This window comes from Gouania willdenowi, chromosome 17, assembly GCF_900634775.1.
Source record: "Gouania willdenowi chromosome 17, fGouWil2.1, whole genome shotgun sequence".
NCBI classification, from domain to species: Eukaryota; Metazoa; Chordata; class Actinopteri; order Blenniiformes; family Gobiesocidae; genus Gouania; species Gouania willdenowi.
Genome location: NC_041060.1, coordinates 25,818,176 through 25,842,027, shown reverse-complemented (window position 1 = coordinate 25,842,027; position 23,852 = coordinate 25,818,176). Strand labels below are relative to the sequence as shown.

The 23,852-nt window shown below is 39.1% G+C and overlaps 1 protein-coding gene across 1 annotated transcript; it reads right to left on the bottom strand.

The window, feature by feature from the left end:
• Positions 1-21,938: 21,938 nt before the first annotated feature.
• On the bottom strand, positions 21,939-23,618 carry LOC114478800 (homeodomain-interacting protein kinase 1-like). Its single transcript, XM_028472082.1, has 5 exons — positions 23,583-23,618; positions 23,279-23,470; positions 22,955-23,136; positions 22,162-22,271; positions 21,939-22,021 (listed from the first exon to the last, which is right to left on the bottom strand). Exons 1-5 carry the CDS (start codon positions 23,616-23,618, stop codon positions 21,939-21,941), a joined length of 603 nt encoding a protein of 200 aa, XP_028327883.1.
• Positions 23,619-23,852: the final 234 nt, after the last annotated feature.

Sequence of the window (23,852 nt, the reverse complement as noted above, 5' to 3'; positions counted from 1 at the left end):
CGTGTTGCAGAAATGTACATTGTGTAAGTCCAGGCTCCTGTGGAACAGCCTGTCACGCTCATGGTGAGAAACTGAGTCAATTAACTACACTACAAGTGTGTTTCTGTGTTTCCCAGTTAAATATGCACAGTCTGTCGTTTGACGTAGCTCAATAGGTGTGCTTTCCAAAAAAGTCAAAATGAATGAATTTCTAAAATGCTTTAATTAAATTAAAGGTCATGTAATATTATATCAGATTTCTAAGGAAGAGAAAGCAATCTCACAGTTCTTAGTGCCTTGTTTAAAGTGACATCATATGTCAAATTTCAAACAAGTCTAAAAGACTAGGGATGCACCGAAATTTAAATGAAAATTCTTGACCGAATCCGAAAACGAAAAATGAGAAATCCAAGACCGAAAACCGAATCACAAAAATAAATGATTCTGCAATTTATAAGTCCAATTGCATTTATGCCTCTGAATGTGTAATAACCTCACTAAAATTAAAACGTTGCAATTGCATGAATTAAATCAATTAAAAATATGAAAATATTTATTTAGCACTGACATTCCAACAATGCACAATATTAAATACAATATATAAAATGTTTAACTTGACCCCACTTATACATTAAATAATATTGTACAGGCCTTTAACAGACTGGGCTGCTGAAAGAGTCAAATTAAATATGTTCTCATTAAAACACAAAGTGCATTGAAATTTTTGATAAAAATCAGCTTCTTAGCTTTATTTATTATCCAAGCACACAGAGCTCTGTGTCGTTATAACGTGGACCAAGTACAGTTGTGATAAAGTCCAGAGGATCTCTGAGAAGCGTGCGCTAACAGACTCTGAAACCACAAGCAGAAATTGCAATATGACAGAGAACATACCCTCACCTTCATGTTTTGGGCCAAGGTTACGCATTTACATGATATTTTCCAACAGAAATGGTTGAGTAAAGAGAGGGAAACTTTACTTTACAGTGTCTACTAAGTGTAGCAAAAACAGACGTATGTCAAAACACGCACTAGGTAATTAGGCACACTTCTACAGCAGAGAAATATGAAATTAATAACAATAGATTAACTCAGTTTCTGTATTAAGCATGTTTGGCATGTTTTCAGTGAACTTAATAGTCTGTAATGACATTTAGTTTGGGTAAAGCCAATGAAATGGCTGAGACTGAAGTGAGTCACTTAAACCGGTGTTCAAAAAACACGTTTCAATGAGTATTTGCGCTTTTTTTTCACATGATAGGTCAGTCATTGGCCAGTTTAGGTCGCGTGACTAAGACTAAACCTTACCCTAAACCCAACCCTAAAAATTGTTGCGATATAGGATTATAACCTAAACCTAACCCTAAACCTAAGACGCTCCGTATGTGTACTTCGGTAACCGTACCAATAGCACCGGGGGCTGTCAGTACGGCAACCCGTACGAATAGACACTTTCTTATCATTTAGTGTTGTTTTTTTAATACAGCGCTATGCAGTTTATACTATACTTACATTATGCTTTATTAAACCCCTCAGTGTTTAATAAAATATTTTCTGATTAAGTGAAACAGCACTGATCAGCTGATTACAAAATTTGATTATAACCTGGGTCACTGTTGAAACGCCAGCATCAGGGAAAACTGGAATTTTCAGCTTTAGCAGCATTAGCTTTAGCAGCTAACTCGGTCTTTCTGCCTTGGAGACTGATGCCACGTTTACGCAAAAAATCTTTCAATGATTCAACGCTCAAACGGTAAAAATAATCAAAATTTCTGTCAGACTCACTTCCTACACCATCAGCCATGGTGAGTTTATCCCTCTTGACCTTTGACCTAATGCGGAAGAACTAAACCAGAGCTAGAGTGTGAAACATAGACATTATATAATGTTTATGGTGTGAAAAGGCTTATTCCTCTTGATTTTAAATTTTCGCTCTATTATTTTGAAATATCGCGGGAGTGAATGCTATGTATCTTGTAGTTTCCTGTTGTAGAAATAGCGTATAGCGTCGTAGCATATTGGCTAACATTCCAAGCCATTTGGGCAGGTTTTTATGACAAATACGTTTTTAGCTCAAGTACTACTGAATATGTATATGATTTACAAAAAAAATGTTTTGTTCTACACCGTACGTCAAGGTACTGTAAGTCTGAATTAGTGCATTGCACTTTTAAGACAACATGCTAGTGATGAGCTCTATTCACACTTGAACATGCTTTCTGATGGTCGTATTGTTTCCCTGACCAGCCTCCACTCAGAGCCTGCTCTGCTCCATGTTTCTGGAACGTTCCATTGGTCAACAACTGGAAGACTGAATACCTCCTCACGGTCATGACGACGCTCTCTGAGGAAGAGAAGAATACAAACCCTGTAAACGGTGAGGGAATCAAAAAGATGCACATTTAGCATAAAAACACTTCCTTATAGTTAACAGTATGACATGGGCTAACACATTTTTATAGAAAAGCAATAATACAGTAGCATTGCTCTTTTTACCATTGCCTTCACATACTTTTTTTTTTTTTTACTGTTTGTTTTTTGTTTTTTGTTTTTTTTTACTTTGAAATAACCCAGTGATAAGATCAGTTAATGTAGACATAGGCAAATGAGGGCCCGGGGGCCACAAGCGGCCCTCGGCCTAATTTTGTGTGGCTCCCAAAGTGAATGCACAAAAATGACTCTTACAAAAAAATGTATTTATTATGTGTTTATTTATTTACATGTTACAAACTAGTGCAAGCAGAAAAACAGTCTTGTGCTTTTCTGAAGATCTATTAAAAGTCATCAACCATAGTTTAAAAAACCTAAACAACAAATCTATAGTCGTAAACTTTGGGGTGTTTATTGTAAAGTTGCACATGTGAAAATAAACTAACATTTAGCAACAAACCACATTAAAAAAATGTGCGTGGAATTTTTTTTTTTACTTTACTTAGAATCAGATTAACAGCAATAGTTGTGAAATTTGTGATATTTTCTTGTAAAAATATGTCAATGTTAAATATTAAATCTAAATGTTAAATCTAAATGCTAATTGTTAAATATTAATATCCATAATAAATTTAAATGTTAAATCTACATGCTTAATGTTAAATCTAGATCTAAATGTGAAATCTAAAGTTCTCAGGTGAAACTAAATATTTAGCTAATATGCAACTTCACCAGAATGAGCTTTTATTTTGGTAACTCTAGCAAAATATTTAGATTTAACATTTAGATTGAAATTTAACATTGATCTAGTTTTTTTTTTTTTTTTTTTTTAAAGAAAAGAAATTTCACAAATATGGCTGTAAATCTGATCAAAAGTAAAACCACATTTTTTTTTAAAACGTGGTTTTGTTGCTAAATGTTGCTGGTGTTTTAGCATGCGCAACTTTCCAATTGGCGCCCAATAGTAAACCTTTAGTTATGTATATAATATTCTTCATATCTCAAATATATAGAGAATGAAAAGCAGAATGACAAATGTATTTGAGGTTAGGGGTTGTATTAGGGGTTTTGAAAAAAATCTATTCGGCGATATATCGCGATATTGCGTCGCACGATTCTCAGATCGATTAAAAATGCATCCATATCGATTTTTTTATTTTACCTTTATTTAATCAAGAAAGTCTTTTCCACGGCAGAAGACAATGGAACTGCACAAAGAAGTGCTGAAACCTGGGCATGTTGACCAGCTTGTGTTTTTTCAATATAATCTAAAAAGAAAGTACTAACTTTTTGCATTTATTTGTTGTTCTAGGCATATTCCTCAGTTAAGTTGCACTAAAGTCATGTTGGTTTAAAAGCCACAGGCAGATTGTATGTTATTTTTATTTTTTTTCATTTTAAGTTGTTGGCACATGGCATGTTAAAGCCAATGTTTTGAGTGTAAAATATGCCAATAAAAAGTATTTCATACATAGTGTTCTCATGAAGGTGTACACATTTACAGATTAGTTGTTTCTTAAGTCATATACTGTATATATATTTAAAATTGCAATAATCATCTTATACTTTAATATCAGGATATATCGTATCATGACCTATGTACCGGGATACGAATCGTATCGCCAGATGCCAGGCAATACACACCCCTAATCACAGTTAATATATTTACATTCAGAATATAAATAATCCGAGGCGCAGCATAAGCGTTCACAATCAGTTTAAATTTTTATCAGCCGTATATCGCCTCGTATTGCCTTTATGAAGAAGGAGGAGGAGAAAGAAGTGACTGTTAATGATTTACTCTGCTGCTGCGATAAATACACATGCTGAAGCAGGATTCACAATCACAATAGCCGCTTAATAAGCCATGTGTTTTACTGTCAGAAAACAACAGCAAGAGTGTGTGGCTAGCAAAAGACAATCGCTATGTCATCAGCTATATCATTAGTGATGTGAACAAAATCACTAATGATAAAGCTGAAAACATTTAAATGTTTGTATAGTATTTATCATTACTTTACTATAAAGCATTTCTTTTGCACTCTAAACTGTTAATTTATTATTTGTTAAAAAGTAATTAAATAAAATATAAATGTGTCTTGAACATGATGAATAATCACGATTAAAATATTGATCCAAATAATTGTGCAGCCCTAGATTAGCATCAGCAGAATGAGCTAGCTGCCTCTTAAATACAGCTTTTTTTAAAAAATGATCCTTATTTATTGTTATTAGGTGATTTTTTTTTTTAAATCAAGTTATTGAAGGTGGCATTAATTATGTTGTTGTAATGCAAAAGCTGTGGAAAAAATAACGTGTTTGATGTTGTATACATATTTAATAACTATTCCTAATGACAGCATATTAATCGTATATGTAAGACATTTGCCATTTTCTAATTTAATTTGAAATTATTTCTGCCATGTGGGTGCTGCGTGATTTTAATAAAGGTTAACCTAATAATTTTTTAGGCTTTTAAGTGATGATGTAAGGTTTGGTGAATGTGTAACAGCTACATTGCAATACTATGCAGACAACCGAAAGAGTGATTCATTTTATTTTAATGACAAATTTAATTAAATTGCAATTTATCAAGTTTACACATACTTTTTGACTTTCCTCCGAATGCAAAATGGCTCCAGCACAGTAAATTGTGCCAGTACATGTTCGACTAATGATCCTCTAAAACAGAAATGGGTAACTATCACAGCGAGGGCCATAATATTTCTTTTTTTTTGTCTTTGCAGTTTTGCTGTTTCATCAGTTTTTAGTAATTTTGTGTGTTTTTGTTATTTTTTTTGTGTTCTTGTGGATCTTGTTGGGTTCTTTCTTTCTTTCGTACTATGGACCATATAATTTAAGCGCGCTGGGATGACTTTGTTGTAATTTGCGCTATATAAATAAAAGTTGAGTTGAGTTGTTGTAGTTTTCTGCTTTTTTGTTGTCATATTGTGCATTTTGGCATCACTTTCTGCATTTTTTTTGTTCTTGTTTTCTGTATTTTCATGTCATTTTGTGCAAATTTGTTGACAATTTGTGTGTCTTTGGAGCTATTCTGTAATATGTGTTTTTTTTTTTCTTTTTGTAGTCATTTTGTTTGTTTAAGTGGTTGTGTCTTTCTTTGTTGTCATTTTGTGCATTTTTGGAATATTTGTGCGTTTTGCTGTCGAGTTGTGTGTTTTGTGGATTTATTTTGTGTAGGTCGTGGCTACGGGTACGTTGAACGTACCAATAGACTACCACTCTATGCATACACAGCGCCCCTCATTGGCCAGTTTAGGTTACGTGATAGGTGCACCACGTGACTTAAAGATCTGTCATTTGTATTTTAGCTCAAATTTATTTTTAGCTACACCGCTAACCCTTTTATTTTAGCCCTAACCCTAACTGTAACCCTTTCCCTAAAATGTTTTTTTTTTCTTCCCGGAAATGCATTTTTAAAGGTAGAATTAGCAGTGTTAAAAATGTTATAATGAAGAAAAAAAAACTGTCAAATGTGGGATTCGAACCCACGTGTGTGAAGATGGTAAGTACAACACCTTAGACCAGTCCCGGGGGCTATGGCTACGTTTAACCTCCAGACACTTTACTTTGTGTATTATGTTGGGCTTTATATTCCTTCCAACTTCTTGAAATATAATATTGGGGGCCGCACAAAATTAGACTGAAGGCCACATGTGGCCCCCGGGCCGCCAGTTGCCAATATGGTCTAAAACGTCACTTGGTGGTACGCTTAAACTGGTGACCATTCTACAAGGTGAAACACTTCCGGTTGTTGAAGCTCGGGATGATAAACACGCAGTTGTCTAACCTTAGACGTTAACCTTAACCTGTGATGTGGTTCTGTGTGATTTTAAAAGCTGTCGGGTTGACTTGTGACCGATGTGGGTGAATCTATCTGCGCTTATTATCCTTAAAAACAACCAGACAGTAAAACAGCTTGAGCTTTGGTGAATGTTAGCTATCGTATGTGTAAAAACCTGATAGGAAAAAAACAACGTAAAGTTGCTCAGTGAACTAGGTTAAGCCTACAACAACAACAACAACAACAACAACAACAACAACAACAACAACAACAACAACAACAACAACAACAACAACAACAACACCCTATAAAGCGCTAGTTACTACGGGCAACCAGAGACGCAGCCGGAAGTCATTCACCAATAACAGAGGTTACAGGTTAAAATACTGAGTCCTGAGTGTCTACTTTCAGCCTAAAACAGCGATGGCGCCTCATGCACTATTTCTTTTTCTGCTGGTATGACCAGCGCGTCTCTACCAACACTAAAGTATGCTTAGCGCCATCTATAGGTGAGACACAACAGGTAGGAATGACTAATAATAGAAGCAGCATTGATTGATTGAATTTATCCAAAAAGTATTCAAATGGATTGAGATCTCGAAAGTTTCTTCCATGTTTTTGCGTATTGTATTGGTGACGTCAAATTAGGATAGGAAGGACCATTAGCTGTTTGTACAAGGGGAGGAATGAGCATGAGATTGTACAAAATGTTTTGGTGTGTAAACCAACAAAGTAAAGTATATATAAATCAGGACAGATTAAGTGGGTGTTGGTTTGGATTGGAGTTTCCCCACAATTGTTTTTAATCAAATGCTAGTTAATATATAATATAATATAATATAACTTAATATAATATAATATACATTTGGATTTAACATTTACATTTACAATTTATATTTACTATTTAACATTTAACATTTAGATTTAACTTTGAAATTGTATTTTTACGTGAAAAGAAATATCACAAATTTCACAAATCACATGTTTTTTTTAACCGTGGTTTGTTTTTTGTTTTTGCTGAATATTGCAAAAGTTGCTGTTTATTTTAGCATATGCAACTTTACAATCAGCGCCTAATAAAACACAGTTAAGAATTTAGATGTGTAACAGGATGGGTTTGATAGATGTTCATTAAAAAAACATGTTTTATTTTTAAATATTATTATTAATATTCAATAATTCATCACCTGCACCATTATCCTAATTATGAAGTTTTCTTGTACCTTAAGAAATGTATTTGGAAAGTGTTCAATAGTACACTTCAACCCATGAATTCATTACATTTAAAGTCATATACCTAAAGCATAATAAATACACTTTAAGTGGTTTCACTTTAGCACGTAAGAATACACTAAATACACTTAAAGTTTAACTTTTTTAATAATTTAATGACAATTAAAATATATTTACTACATAATTAGTTGTTCCTAAATAGGTAATTAATCAGAGACACTTGAAGTATATTGATGATTAGTGTGGCTCCAAGTACACAAAAGTATGCTACATTTTAGTACACATTTATTTTTCACCAGGGTAGTCATATGACCCACTATGTTAACTTGGCACCCTTCATTCCTAATTTCTAGCGTCTTTTTCCATATTTTATTGCTAAATAAAAATGTATGGCTAAAATGTACCTTTTAATTATTTTGTTAATAAGCCTTTTCACACTCTGGAAGTGCGCATGCGCAACCCGCGGGGGTCATAGGTCAAGAGGGATAAAAAAAAAAATGTCAACACAACGCGGTTCGTGCTATGCGCTGAGATTTTCAGTGGAATTTTAAAAGGTAGACCTAATCTATCTGACATTCCAGGTCTGGGTATCATTGGATAATTCCTAATTCATGTGTGAACCAAAACAAAAGAACGTTTTTCTTCCTCTTCTTTTAAAACAAAAAACAAGAAAACCGTTTTATCGTTTTCATCAAAAAATAAGAATAAAAGCATTTGGGGAGAGAGAATATAAAGTAGGCACAGGATCTATCACAGAGATACATCATTAAAAGCCTTACAAAAGCTACATAAAGATCAAGTTTTGGTGTTTTTTTTAATTTCGACATGAAATTGCTGAGCCTGCCAGTCGTGTTTGAAAAACATAATCCAAAATGACCATCAGAGGTCCCCACGTCCCAACAAACAATATGAGACACCAAATCCCTACTGAAATATGATCAGACTAAGATGAAGTTTTTATGGCTCGCAGTGTTTACTTACATTACATGTTTATTCAAACACGCACTGTTATGAACCCATATCAGGATGAGAGTGGTGATGTGGAGAGATGTCTCTAAAAAGTAAAAAAGAGCTGTGTCCACATTGCAGCAATTCTGTACGTGCATTTGTATCCCGAATCAGCCGATCAGTCATTCGTCAAACTCTTTGCACGTTGTGACGGTCTGATGCGCTCTCTTCTGAAGGCATCGGCTGTAATTTCTTTCAGCAAGGCTGGATCTTTACACTTCCTGAGACGTAAATCACAATCATGTATATGTTCCCCTCATACACTTCAATAGGCTACAATTAATCAGCTGGTTATCGTGACATATGTATTTCATGGTAGTGTTAGTATGAGTGGTCAAAGATTAAATGATGAAAAGGCAAACACTTTATACTTAATACATTTACTCAATTCATTAGTTAATTCACGTTTTTAGTTTGTCTTTAAAAAAAAAAAGAAATACTAATAATAATAATAAAAAATATATATATACATATACTGTATGTCGTATTTTTTACTTAATGTATTTTTAATATGTCTTGCATTTAATGAAAAGATGTATGTTAACATTTTCTGAGAATGCTGGTCAATCATCTGTGCTTACGCGTGGTCTCAGGAGGTTCTATTTTAGTTTGTAGAGTAGAATAAATTCAAACAAGAATACATTGATTAATTTCAGATTTGTGCTTTAAATGTTTTTTGCACGGTTTAAGAACAGATTGTGTGTATGTACTGTTAATGACTGAGGCCCATTGTGTCTGACATGACTGATGACTTTGACAGATTTCTATTGTAGATAAAACACAATAATGATCCTAAAATGGACTCATGTGGTACCCCACACTGTATCATAGCACCCTGACTCATACCATTTATGTTGACAGACTTTAGTCTGTTATACAACTGAGCCAGGACATTGATGAGAAAATCCAAGTTAAAATTTTACAACAGCTTTTTCCATAACTCCCTCGTTTTTGCGCTGTGTCCGCTTTCGTTGCTACCCGTCGGCCACAATTGGGTATACTTGCTTTATTTGGCCGATTCCACATGTTGTATCGACGTGAGCCGTCGTGGTTGTGGGTAAGAATCTCTTTGAGGGGCTGCTCAGCTAAGCAGAATGGTAAAATGGTAAATGGACTTCATTTATATAGCGCTTTATCCCTACACTGAAGCAGTCTCAAAGCGCTTTACACATCAGCTCATTCACCCAATCACTCTCACATTCACACACCAATGGGACAGGACTGCCATGCAAGGCGCTAGTCGACCACTGGGAGCAACTTAGGGTTCAGTGTCTTGCCCAAGGACACTTCGACACATAGTCAGGTACTGGGATCGAACCCCCAACCTCTCGATCAGAGGACGACCCTCTACCACCTGAGCCACGGTCGCCCTCAGTGACATGTTAGTCAGGTATGAACCCAGCAGGTCTCTCAGATCTATGGACACAGGTCAGATAGTGGAGCCCAGAGCTCACAGTAAACATGGTGATGCTGCTTTTAGTTGTTATGCTGCAAAGAAGTGGAACAAACTGCCAGCAGAGCTGAAGTCAGCATCCAATGTGAACATTTTTAAATCAAAGTTAAAGGCACTTTTTTTTCTCTACTGCATATGATTGAGAGAGAGAGAGATTTGTTGTCATGTTGTTGATGTCATGATGATTTTAATTGATTTTACTGATGATTTTAAATGTTCTTATTGATTTTAAACAATTGAATGTTTTATCATGTAAAGCACATTGAGTTGCCTTGAGTATGAAATGCGCTATACAAATAAATTTGCCTTGCCTTGCCTTTGGAGACTAATTGCCTTTTATTTTTGAGTTGTGACAGTATCCAAGCGATCATATAACGTTTACTTTCCAACTCTTAATTGTTTATACAGATGTATTGATTTTAAATGCTCCGGAAATAAAGTATTTGTACTCGACTATGTTTGTTTCTGTATAAATGTATGGTTTCGAGAGACATGGCGTCATAATGATGGTATTAAGAGGTGGATTCATTCAGTGTAGGACATCACTGAAGGCCTAGGTGTGAAATGCACGGCTCGCCACTGCTGTAACTGGAACAGATTACAGTTCTCATATTTTGTAATCTGATTACATAACGCCATTACATGTAATCTGTTACTTCTCAACACTGGCTGTGTTTCACATGAAGCAGGTTGTATGAGAAACTGGGTACATTTATAAAAGTGAAAGATCCCAGATATAAATCGAGCACTGAATTGGTTTTTTATCCAGACATGTTGACTCACCAGAAAATATCTGTTCTCGCCGTCTACTACATTCATCTCCTCCTCCAACAATAGATGCAGCCAGTCCCTGAACAGACCTCTGTAAGAACTACACCAAACTGGACATATTTTAACCTTTTTAAATCCCTTTTCTTGCCAAATTTTTTCTCTTTTTATTGCATTTTTGCTACATTACCCCAATTTCTGTCACTTCTAAATCAAATTTCAATGCCTTTTTTGCGCAAGACATTTTAGGCACTTTCCACCACTTTTCCCACCTAATGTCACATATGTTGACCCAATATTGTCACTTTTAACTTCTTTTCACCAAATTTCATGCTTTTTTTCACCAATTTAACCACGTCCACCATTTAATAATAATAATAATTAAAGCCGCGAGCGGCGTCATAGGGTCCGAAGAAGCGGCCGGGGGCGGTAACCCACGGGCACGTATACCACTGTTGGGGATTTGGGAATTGGCCTGGAGTTGTAAGCGTTTTCGTATAACGGCGTAGTTATGGCGAAGAATTTTCCTGTGTCATGATAGGCCCCTCCCACTTTTCACAGCCTGCTCTATTTGCCATAGCAATGTGCTTCCATCTAATAAGATTCATCCTACAGTGTTTTGAAGTCAACACGACATGTCGTCTTGCAGCTAGAGCTGCTGGTGTAGGACAGCACAAGAAGCGGCGCCCTCTGAGAGCGCAAGGCATTGTGGGTGTTTTTGGTTATCGTTTGTTGTTTGGGGCTGTACGGTCATCATGTGTATCAAATATGAAGCAGTTTGAACTTTGCACTCTAGAGTTATAAGCGTTTTCGTACAACGACGTAGTTATGGCGAGGGATTTTCCTGTGTGATTATAGGCCCCTCCCACTGGCCATGATGGGTAATTTGGTCATCGAGAGTTGTTCATCGATGGACAATCATCGTGTGTATCAAATATGAAGCAGTTTGAATTTGCATTGGAGCGGTATAAGAATTTTCCTATTATAGCGTGTTGATGGCGAAGAATTTTCCAGTGACATTTTAGGCCACTCCCACTGACCACAGTCTGTTTTTTCTTCCATATTAATTTGCTACCCTCTGTGTAGGTTCATCCTACAGTGTTTTCAAGTCAACACGACATATCGTCTGTCCACTACAGCTGCTCGTGTAGGACGACCACAGAAGCGGCGCCCTCTGAGAACGCAAGGCATTGTGTTTAAATTGGTTATCGTTTGTTGTTTAGCTCTGGACAGTGATCGTGTGTATCAAATATGAAGCAGTTTGAACTTTGCACTCTAGAGTTATAAGCGTTTTCGTATTACGGCGTAGTTATGGCGAAGGATTTTCCTGTGTCATGATAGGCCCCTCCCACTTTTCAAAGCCTGCTCTATTTGCCATAGCAATGTGCTTCCATCTAATAAGATTCATCCTACAGTGTTTTGAAGTCAACACGATATATCGTCTGTCCGCTACAGCTGCTCGTGTAGGACGACCACAGAAGCGGCGCCCTCTGAGAACGCAAGGCATTGTGGGTAAATTGGTCATCGTTTGTTGTTTAGCTCTGGACAGTGATCGTGTGTATCAAATATGAAGCAGTTTGAACTTTGCACTCTAGAGTTATAAGCGTTTTCGTATAACGGCGTAGTTATGGCGAAGGATTTTCCTGTGTCATGATAGGCCCCTCCCACTTTTCAAAGCCTGCTCTATTTGCCATAGCAATGTGCTTCCATCAAATAAGATTCATCCTACAGTGTTTTGAAGTCAACACGACATGTCGTCTTGCCGCTAGAATTGCTGGCGTGGGACGGCCCAAGAAGCGGCGCCCTCTGAGAGCGCAAGGCATTGTGGGTATTTTTGGTTATCGTTTGTTGTTTGGGGCTGTACGGTCATCATGTGTATCAAATATGAAGCACTTTGAACTTTGCATTCTGGAGTTGTAAGCGTTTTCGTAAAACGGCGTAGTTATGGCGAAGGATTTTCCTGTGTCATGATAGGCCCCTCCCACTGGCCATGATGGGTAATTTGGTCATCGAGCGTTGTTTATGGATGGACAAACATCGTGTGTATCAAATATGAAGCAGTTTGAACTTTGCATTGGAGCGTTATAAGCATTTTCCTATTACAGCGTGTTGATGGCGAAGAATTTTCCAGTGTCATTATAGGCCCCTCCCACTGACCAGTCTGTTGTTTCTTCAATAGGAATTTGCTCCCCTCTGTGTAGGTTCATCCTACAGTGTTTTGAAGTCAACACGACATGTCGTCTGTCCGCTACAGCTGTTCGTGTAGGACGACCACAGAAGCGGCGCCCTCTGAGAACGCAAGGCATTGTGGGTAAATTGGTTATCGTTTGTTGTTTAGCTCTGGACAGTGATCGTGTGTATCAAATATGAAGCAGTTTGAACTTTGCACTCTAGAGTTATAAGCGTTTTCGTATAACGGCGTAGTTATGGCGAGGGATTTTCCTGTGTCATGATAGGCCCCTCCCACTTTTCACAGCCTGCTCTATTTGCCATAGCAATGTGCTTCCATCTAATAAGATTCATCCTACAGTGTTTTGAAGTCAACACGACATGTCGTCTTGCCGCTAGAGCTGCTGGCGTAGGATGGCCCAAGAAGCGGCGCCCTCTGAGAGCGCAAGGCATTGTGGGTGTTTTTGGTTATCGTTTGTTGTTTGGGGCTGTACGGTCATCATGTGTATCAAATATGAAGCACTTTGAACTTTGCATTCTGGAGTTGTAAGCGTTTTTGTATAACGGCGTAGTTATGGCGAGGGATTTTCGTGTGTCATTATAGGCCCCTCCCACTTTTCACAGCCTGCTCTATTTGCCATAGAAATGTGCTTCCATCTAATAAGATTCATCCTACAGTGTTTTGAAGTCCACACGACATATCGTCTGTCCGCTACAGCTGCTCGTGTTGGACGACCACATAAGTGGCGCCCTCTGAGAACGCAAGGCATTATGGGTAAATTGGTTCTCGAGTTTTGTTTATGGCTGTACGGTCATCATGTGTATCAAATATGAAGCAGTTTGAACTTTGCATTCTAGAGTTATAAGCTTTTTCGTATAACGGCGTAGTTATGGCGAGGGATTTTCATGTGTCATTATAGGCCCCTCCCACTGGCCATGATGGGTAATTTGGTCATCGAGCGTTGTTTATTGATGGACAATCATCATGTGTATCAAATATGAAGCAGTTTGAACTTTGCATTGAAGCGTTATAAGCATTTTCCTATTATAGCGTGCTGATGGTGAAGGATTCTCCCGTGTCATTATAGGCCCCTCCCACTGATCACAGCCTGTTTTTTCTTCCATAGCAATTTGCTACCCTCTGTGTAGGTTCATCCTACAGTGTTTTGAAGTCAACACGACATATCGTCTGTCCGCTACAGCTGCTCGTGTAGGCCGACCACAGAAGCGGCGCCCACTGCGAACGCAAGGCATTGTGGGTAAATTGGTTATCGTTTGTTGTTTAGCTCTGGACAGTGATCGTGTGTATCAAATATGAAGCAGTTTGAACTTTGCATTCTAGAGTTATAAGCTTTTTCCTAGAACGGCGTCCTGTAAATGCTAACCGTGTACATGACCTTAAATGACACCGGTCGAAAACACAAGGCATGATGGGAAATGTTTCAAAGCAGTCATGACCAAGCTTGGGCACATGTCCTTTGTGTGAAATTTGAAGCTGATCGAAGTTTGTGTGTCAGAGTTATGTAGATTTGGAATTTTTTGCGTGCTAACGAAAATTAGCATTGCATTTTTGTGGCGGCGCCACGACCAAACCGTGACAGATACGAAAATTCTTTCGATAACTTTTCATCTTCAATGGGTCCTATGTGGTGTTGCCAAGTTTTAAGCGAATCGGATGAATCCCCTCAGACTAGATAGCGCAGATGCGTTTCGAGGGCGAAACGCCATTTTTGACCTTTGACCCAAGATGGCTGACTTCCTGTTTGGTTTTGGGCGGGGTCACAATGTAACTTTTTGCTCATTCTGGGGCGAAGACTACATGTGGCGATTTTCGTGCAAATCGGTCAGACCTAGCGGTCGTGTGGTTGCATCGTTTGTTTTGGCGGCGAAAACGCACGCTACGCTACGCTACGCGTGCGTTTTCTGTCCGTTTTTTTTCACGCCACCAAATTATCAAATTTTTCGCCAGGCCTGAGGTGCGTGCAAATTTCGGTGAGTTTTCAGGCATTTTTAGGGGGTCGAATTAGCGATCAAAGGCGGGCGGGGTATAATAATAATAATAATAATAATAATAATAATAATAGGAAATAAAAGCGAAAACAATAGGTTCCTCTGTCCCATTCTGGGACATCGGAACCTAATAATAATAATAATTAAAGCCGCGAGCGGCGTCATAGGTTCCGATGTAGCGGCTGGGGGCGGTAACCCACGGTCACGTATACCACTGTTTTGGGAATTGGCCTGAGCAAATTTGGTGTAAATTGGTGTAAACACAACTGAGATATTGCATTTACCAAGAAATGGCGAAAGATTTTCCTGTCATGATAGGCCCCTCCCACTTTTCACAGCCTGCTCTATTTGCCATAGCAATGTGCTTCCATCTAATAAAATTCATCCTACAGTGTTTTGAAGTCAACACGACATATCGTCTGTCCGCTACAGCTGCTCGTGTAGGACGACCACAGAAGCGGCGCCCTCTGAGAACGCAAGGCATTATGGGTAAATTGGTTATGGAGTTTTGTTTATGGCTGGACAGTCGTCGTGTGTATCAAATATGAAGCAGTTTGAATTTAGCATTCTAGAGTTATAAGCTTTTTCCTATTACAGCGTGCTGATGGCGAAGGATTTTCCTGTGTCATGATAGGCCCCTCCCACTTTTCACAGCCTGGTAGATTTTCCATCGCAATGTGCTTCCATCTAATAAGATTCATCCTACAGTGTTTTCAAGTCAACACGACATATCGTCTGTCCGCTACAGCTGCTCGTGTAGGACGACCACAGAAGCGGCGCCCTCTGAGAACGCAAGGCATTGTGGGTAAATTGGTTATCGTTTGTTGTTTAGCTCTGGACAGTGATCGTGTGTATCAAATATGAAGCAGTTTGAACTTTGCACTCTAGAGTTATAAGCGTTTTTGTATAACGGCGTAGTAATGGCGAGGGATTTTTGTGTGTCATTATAGGCCCCTCCCACTGGCCATGATGGATAATTTGGTCATCGAGCGTTGTTTATGGATGGACAATCATCATGTGTATCAAATATGAAGCAGTTTGAACTTTGCATTGAAGCGTTATAAGCATTTTCCTATTATAGTGTGCTGATGGCGAAGGATTCTCCGGTGTCATTATAGGCCCCTCCCACTGATCACAGCCTGTTTTTTCTTCCATAGCAATTTGCTACCCTCTGTGTAGGTTCATCCTACAGTGTTTTGAAGTCAACACGACATATCGTCTGTCCGCTACAGCTGCTAGAGTAGGATGACCACAGAAGCGGCGCCCTCTGAGAACGCAAGGCATTGTGGGTAAATTGGTTATCGTTTGTTGTTTAGCTCTGGACAGTGATCGTGTGTATCAAATATGAAGCAGTTTGAACTTTGCAATCTAGAGTTATAAGCGTTTTTGTATAACGGCGTAGTTATGGCGAGGGATTTTCATGTGTCATTATAGGCCCCTCCCACTGGCCATGATGGGTAATTTGGTCATCGAGCGTTGTTCATGGATGGACAATCATCGTGTGTATCAAATATGAAGCAGTTTGAACTTTGCATTGAAGCGTTATAAGCATTTTCCTATTATAGCGTGCTGATGGCGAAGGATTCTCCCGTGTCATTATAGGCCCCTCCCACTGCTCACAGCCTGTTTTTTCTTCCATAGCAATTTGCTCCCCTCTGTGTAGGTTAATCCAACAGTGTTTTGAAGTCAACACGACATATCGTATGTCCGCTACAGATGCTCGTGTTGGACGACCACAGAAGCGGCGCCCTCTAAGAGCGCAAGGCATTATGGGTAAATTGGTTCTCGAGTTTTGTTTATGGCTGTACGGTCATCATGTGTATCAAATATGAAGCAGTTTGAACTTTGCATTCTAGAGTTATAAGCTTTTTCCTAGAACGGCGTCCTGTAAATGCTAACCGTGTACATGACCTTAAATGACACCGGTCGAAAACACAAGGCATGATGGGAAATGTTTCAAAGCAGTCATGACCAAGCTTGGGCACATGTCCTTTGTGTGAAATTTGAAGCTGATCGAAGTTTGTGTGTCAGAGTTATGGAGATTTCGAATTTTTTGCGTGCTAACGAAAATTAGCATTGCATTTTTGTGGCGGCGCCACGACCAAACCGTAACAGATACGAAAATTCTTTCGATAACTTTTCATCTTCAATGGGTCCTATGTGGTGTTGCCAAGTTTTAAGCGAATCGGATGAATCCCCTCAGACTAGATAGCGCAGATGCGTTTCGAGGGCGAAACGCCATTTTTGACCTTTGACCCAAGATGGCTGACTTCCTGTTTGGTTTTGGGCGGGGTCACAATGTAACTTTTTGCTCATTCTGGGGCGAAGACTACATCTGGCGATTTTCGTGCAAATCGGTCAGACCTGCCGGTCGTGTGGTTCCATCGTTTGTTTTGGCGGCGAAAACGCACGCTACGCGTGCGTTTTCTGTCCGTTTTTTTTCACGCCACCAAATTATCAAATTTTTCGCCAGGCCTGAGGTGCGTGCAAATTTCGGTGAGTTTTCGGGCATTTTTAGGGGGTCGAATTAGCGATCAAAGGCGGACGGGGTATAATAATAATAATAGGAAATAAAAGCGAAAACAATAGGTTCCTCTGTCCCATTCTGGGACATCGGAACCTAATTAAAGCTGCGAGCGGCGTCATAGGTTCCGATGAAGCGGCCGGGGGTGGTAACCAACGGTCACGTATACCACTGTTGGGGATTTGGGAATTGGCCTGGAGTTGTAAGCGCTTTCGTATAACGGCGTAGTTATGGCAAAGGATTTTCCTGTGTCATGATAGGCCCCTCCCACTTTTCACAGCCTGCTCTATTTGCCATAGCAATGTGCATCCATCTAATAAGATTCATCCTACAGTGTTTTGAAGTCAACACGACATGTCGTCTGTCCGCTACAGCTGCTCGTGTTGGACGACCACAAAAGCGGCGCCCTCTGAGAACGCAAGGCATTGTGGGTAAATTGGTCATCGTTTGTTGTTTAGCTCTGGACAGTGATCGTGTGTATCAAATATGAAGCAGTTTGAACTTTGCACTCTAGAGTTATAAGCGTTTTCGTATAACGGCGTAGTTATGGCGAGGGATTTTCCTGTGTCATGATAGGCCCCTCCCACTTTTCACAGCCTGCTCTATTTGCCATAGCAATGTGCTTCCATCAAATAAGATTCATCCTACAGTGTTTTGAAGTCAACACGACATGTCGTCTGTCCGCTACAGCTGCTCGTGTAGGACGACCACAGAAGCGGCACCCTCTGAGAACGCAAGGCATTGTGGGTAAATTGGTTATTGTTTGTTGTTTAGCTCTGGACAGTGATCGTGTGTATCAAATATGAAGCAGTTTGAACTTTGCACTCTAGAGTTATAAGCGTTTTTGTGTAACGGCGTAGTTATGGCGAGGGATTTTCGTGTGTCATTATAGGCCCCTCCCACTGGCCATGATGGGTAATTTGGTCATCGAGCGTTGTTTATTGATGGACAATCATCATGTGTATCAAATATGAAGCAGTTTGAACTTTGCATTGAAGCGTTATAAGCATTTTCCTATTATAGCGTGCTGATGGCGAAGGATTCTCCCGTGTCATTATAGGCTCCTCCCACTGATCACAGCCTGTTTTTTCTTCCATAGCAATTTGCTACCCTCTGTGTAGGTTCATCCTACAGTGTTTTGAAGTCAACACGACATATCGTCTGTCCGCTACAGCTGCTCGTGTAGGACGACCACAGAAGCGGCGCCCTCTGAGAACGCAAGGCATTATGGGTAAATTGGTTCTCGAGTTTTTTTTATGGCTGTACGGTCATCATGTGTATCAAATATGAAGCAGTTTGAACTTTGCATTCTAGAGTTATAAGCTTTTTTCTAGAACGGCGTCCTGTAAATGCTAACCGTGTACATGACCTCAAATGACACCGGTCGAAAATACAAGGCATGATGGGAAATGTTTCAAAGCAGTCATGACCAAGCTTGGGCACATGTCCTTTGTGTGAAATTTGAAGCTGATCGAAGTTTGTGTGTCAGAGTTATGGAGATTTGGACATTTCTGCGTGCTAACAAAAATTAGCATTGCATTTTTGTGGCGGCGCCACGACCAAACCGTGACAGATACGAAAATTCTTTCGATAACTTTTCATCTTCAATGGGTCCTATGTGGTGTTGCCAAGTTTTAAGCGAATCGGATGAATCCCCTCAGACTAGATAGCGCAGATGCGTTTCGAGGGAGAAACGCCATTTTTGACCTTTGACCCAAGATGGCTGACTTCCTGTTTGGTTTTGGGCGGGGTCACAATGTAACTTTTTGCTCATTCTGGGGCGAAGACTACATGTGGCGATTTTCGTGCAAATCGGTCAGACCTGGCGGTCGTGTGGTTCCACCGTTTTTTTTCACGCCACCAAATTATCAAATTTTTCGCCAGGCCTGATGTGCGTGCAAATTTCGGTGAGTTTTCGGGCATTTTTAGGGGGTCGAATTAGCGATCAAAGGCGGACGGGGTATAATAATAATAGGAAATAAAAGCGAAAACAATAGGTTCCTCTGTCCCATTCTGGGACAGAGGAACCTAATAATAAATAATAGGAAATAAAAGCGAAAACAATAGGTTCCTCTGTCCCATTCTGGGACATCGGACTCTAATAATAATGATGTCTTGGATTTATATAGCGCTTTCTTTGAGGAGACTCAAAGCGCATTACAGAAACCATTATTCATTCACACCAGTCACTCACACAGTCATACCGATGGTGGTAAGCTACAATGTAGCCACAGCTGCCCTGGGGCAGACTGACTGCCATTTCACGCATTTCTGACCACCACCAACAAACATGCAAAATTCATACTCACTCATACAAGGCAATGTGGGTAAAGTGCCTTGCCCAAGGACACAACGACAATGACTCGGTCACTGGACAACCCACTCTACCATTGAGCCACAGTCGCCACCATTTGTCATGCTCATTATTTGTCAGTTTAAACTAATTGTTCCAATATTGACACTTTGAACCCTTTTGATCACTTTTTTTGTCTGTTTTTGGCCACTGTAATTTGCAATTTTTAACCAATTTCTGTGGTTTTTAAAAATCTCATTTCACCACCTCTTCCACCTTTTTTGCTAACTTTTTAACCATTTTATTTGTGATTGAAACTAGGATTCACATCTTTCAAATAATGATATACTATAGCGCAAATAATATTAAACATCCTGGATAACAGTGGAGAGTATTCAGATAAATAAATAAGGCCAGGATCTGGTGATTCTTAGACACTTTTTGCAAAACAACAGAAGTTAAAATATTTTCAGATCAATAATGAGCTTATTCCACTACTTGATAACATTTGATGAGCATGTGAAATTTTGTCTGCTTTTCCACAAGAAAATGATTATGGAGAAAGTCAAAATTATTATTATTACTCATATTAAATTATTATTGTTTGTGTAAAATTATCCATCATCAAAAAAGGTTTTACCAATTCTAAGTATATAAAATATATTATTATTATTATAATAATTATTATTTTTTATAACCTAGGAGGAAGCTGAAATCTTGCTGCCAAGTAACTTTGGAATTAGTTTTAGGGCTGACATGGTATTGGGCAATGCCATCACCACTACTGACTTATGATAAATGAACACAGCTTCTTTTCATTTTGATCCAGACATTCAGCAGCTTTGCACCACTTTTATCACACTATAATGTCAGGGACTTTCCCAAAAAGCTTCAAAATATTTGTGAAAAAGGGGTCAAAACGATGAAAACATTAACAAAGCAGGTTAGTCATGAAATGTATTTAATTGCAAATATACATAGCAATGCAATACAATAAAAAATACATTTTGTTTCACAAGGGCCTTTTAACACCTCTAAAGGTCACCTTATAGTGGAACAAATAAAATAATAAACAATATTATAAGTAGTAATATGAGAATAGTAGGGGAGGGTGAATAGAACAGAATAGAATAATCCATATAAAGAAATTACTCCTGCACGGAGGAACAGCAGCAGCTGAAAAACATTTTACAAATTCGGGAGAAGAACCTCCGAACGTTTTTAAACTTCTTGGGGATGGGGAAGGGGACGTCTTCCACCCCAGGTCCATTCTTTGAGGAAGTTGATTTCAGACTCTCATTAAAATCATTAGGAAACTGTTCTGGAAATGAACAGATTCCTGGATCATTTTGAGGTGAAGGAAGATGGAGTTCATTTCCCCAATCCTGGCAAGGCTCCTGAACGCTTCCAGTGTCATCTTCCACATGAGAAAGAGGGACCTTGGGGACGTTTGTCTCAATGTGTGTGTTTGCAGGACCTCATCAGCCTCTTCAGCCACATGTGCCTCACCATCCTTCACAGGAGTAACAGTTTGTGAGGCCTCCGTTGGCATTAGTGCCTGTGCAGTGGAAAGACTAGAGGAAAAATTAAAAAATAAAAGATTAGTACAAAAGTCAATAGAACAACAAGTTGATCTACATGTGTGTGATGGCCTCCTCAGAGCAGAAACTCACTAGTCACTGCTGTCTGCATCCTGGCTCAGGTGGGTCATTGTAATGAATGGATGCTGAAGAGCCTCAGTCGGAGAAAATCTCTTCTCCTCATCCAGAGTCAGCAGGTGCTTGAGGAAGTCTATGAACTCCCTCCTGTCCATAAACTCTGCAGCATCCTCTTCTTCATAGATCTGGATTTAAAAAAAGAAGAAAAAAAAGAGTTAGTGTAGGTCCTTGCACAAGTTCAAACCTCTCTCGCTCGAAACATGTGATAAGTGTTCACAAAAAATCATTCTGAGTAATTTCAGCTTCTAAACACATGGATAAAGTAGGTTACATCTTAAAGAAGAGACCACTGCTAAGTATTTGAACTCAAATATTGTAGAGAACACTTACATAGATCAGGTCATCCAAAGAGTTGAAATGAGGGCGCGAAGTGGGCCATTCCTTGGCTTTCAGAGTGTTAATACTGGAGTATTCTTCTGGTGTCTGAGGAAACACAATGACAATAATAAGGTTTTAGGATAAGTTTAAGGCAACAGTCAAGGTTCAACAATAATAAAAAAGTATGTTTTACCAGGAGCCTCCATGTTGAGCCAAGCTCATCCTCCTCCTCACAAAAAAATCTCTGTGTATGCATGCCAAATAGGAGCTGGTCTTCTGATGGCATACCAATAAACTCCACCATGGCTTTCATCTGCAGAAAGAACAAACAATTACACACATTAGGGACCGTTCTACAAGACTTTATATACATGTTTGAGAAAGAGCATGTAGGTCATTAAATGGATGGAGGGATGGTGTATAAAAAAAGATGACCTACCATGAGATATTCACATCTGACAGGGAAGAGGTTGGTAGTCAGGTAAAGGTTGGCCAGCATATAGCCCAGTCCCCACATGTCAATGGCCTCTGTGTATGGAAGGCCAAGACACACCTCTGGAGCCCTGTGAAGCAAAATGAATGATATACGTTTTAGAAATCTGTTGCTTAGCACCAAGTACCAACACTATATATTTACTAAGGGTTTATTGATTCATCCACTCGATTGATTAATTGATTTATATTCCTACAATCCAACTACATCAATCTGTGCTCGGCCTTCCGGATGACATTAATCAATATAAAATCGCTTTGAGAGGTAATCAATCGAAACTTAGCATTAGCTTGCTAGCATTAGTTCTGCAGAAAGCCTCAAGCTCACCATCAAGTTAAAATGAAATGTACCAGGTAGCAGAAAAGGTCACATACTGTTATTTAAACTGAAGTGTTGGTTGGACTTCATTCAAATAAAATGTGAATACATTACGTTTATGTCCATAATAAATTAATAGACGATTCCTCTACAAGAAAAATCAGGAATCTATAAAACCTCACCTGTACTGTCCAGTATTCAGGGATTTTATTTCAGTCACACTGGTTGAATTATTATTTTGGCTAAAAAGTTACTGAATCAATTTTAAGTCACTGAATCGTTTCCGATCGAATCGTTCTAAATGAACCAATATCGTCTTTGAATTGAATCGCCAACAACGAATCGAATCGTAGCTAAAATGAATCGTTACACCCCTAATAAAGACACAGGTTTGTTACAAAAACACAGAAGTCATTCAGGCTGACACCCTCATACCTGTAGCCAAGGGGTTGAAGCCACTTCCCGGGCGTGGCGGAGGAGGATGGATGAGCCAGTCCGAAGTCAATGAGCTTGACTTGTAATGTATCCTCCTCAGTTTTTACCACCATCACATTGTCAAGCTTGATGTCATTGTGGGTGATCCCCAGAGATTGGAGTCTCTGTAAGGCTACCAACATCTGCAGAGACACGATGAGAAAAGACAGAATTATAATGGAGTTCCTCTTATGGAGCTGTTTAAGCTCAAATTTTAACTCAAGGCTCAATTAGCAAGTATTATCATAGATAGGATTTTAGTCACACAATAAAAAAGGATCATACCTGCTTGGCAATGGGGCGGATTTGGTTCACATACATTGAGGAACCCACTACAGTTTTGAGATACTGTAATAAGTTCATCTCAAGCAATTCAAAGACGAGGCAGGTGTAGCTGGAGTACTCGAACCTCTCATGGAATTTGACCAAGTTAAACTGGTCTGGATCCAATTCGCTGATTTTACTCAACATAGACAGCTGGAGGGGAATAAAAGCACAATATGATCATCTTTATATCACTATTCCCTAAACAGTTGATAGTTAAAGACCTGTTGGAGGCACCAAAACTAGGAGAGATCCAAACACTCACCTCCTCCTCCACGCCTTGCACAAACCCGTCCTTCATGATTTTTACAGCCACTAGTTCCCCGGTGGAATTAACGTGGCATTTGGCCACTTTACCGAAGGCACCTTCTCCAATGAACTCAATGATTGTATATTGAGTTGAGCTGCTCTGCAGAACCTGTCCTACAATTAGTTGAGACTCTGTCAAAGTGGATAGACAGGACACAAGGTTAGTATTCAGTATTTCAACAGTGAGACTCACATAATCAAGGACATGTTGTCCTGTCCTGTCATT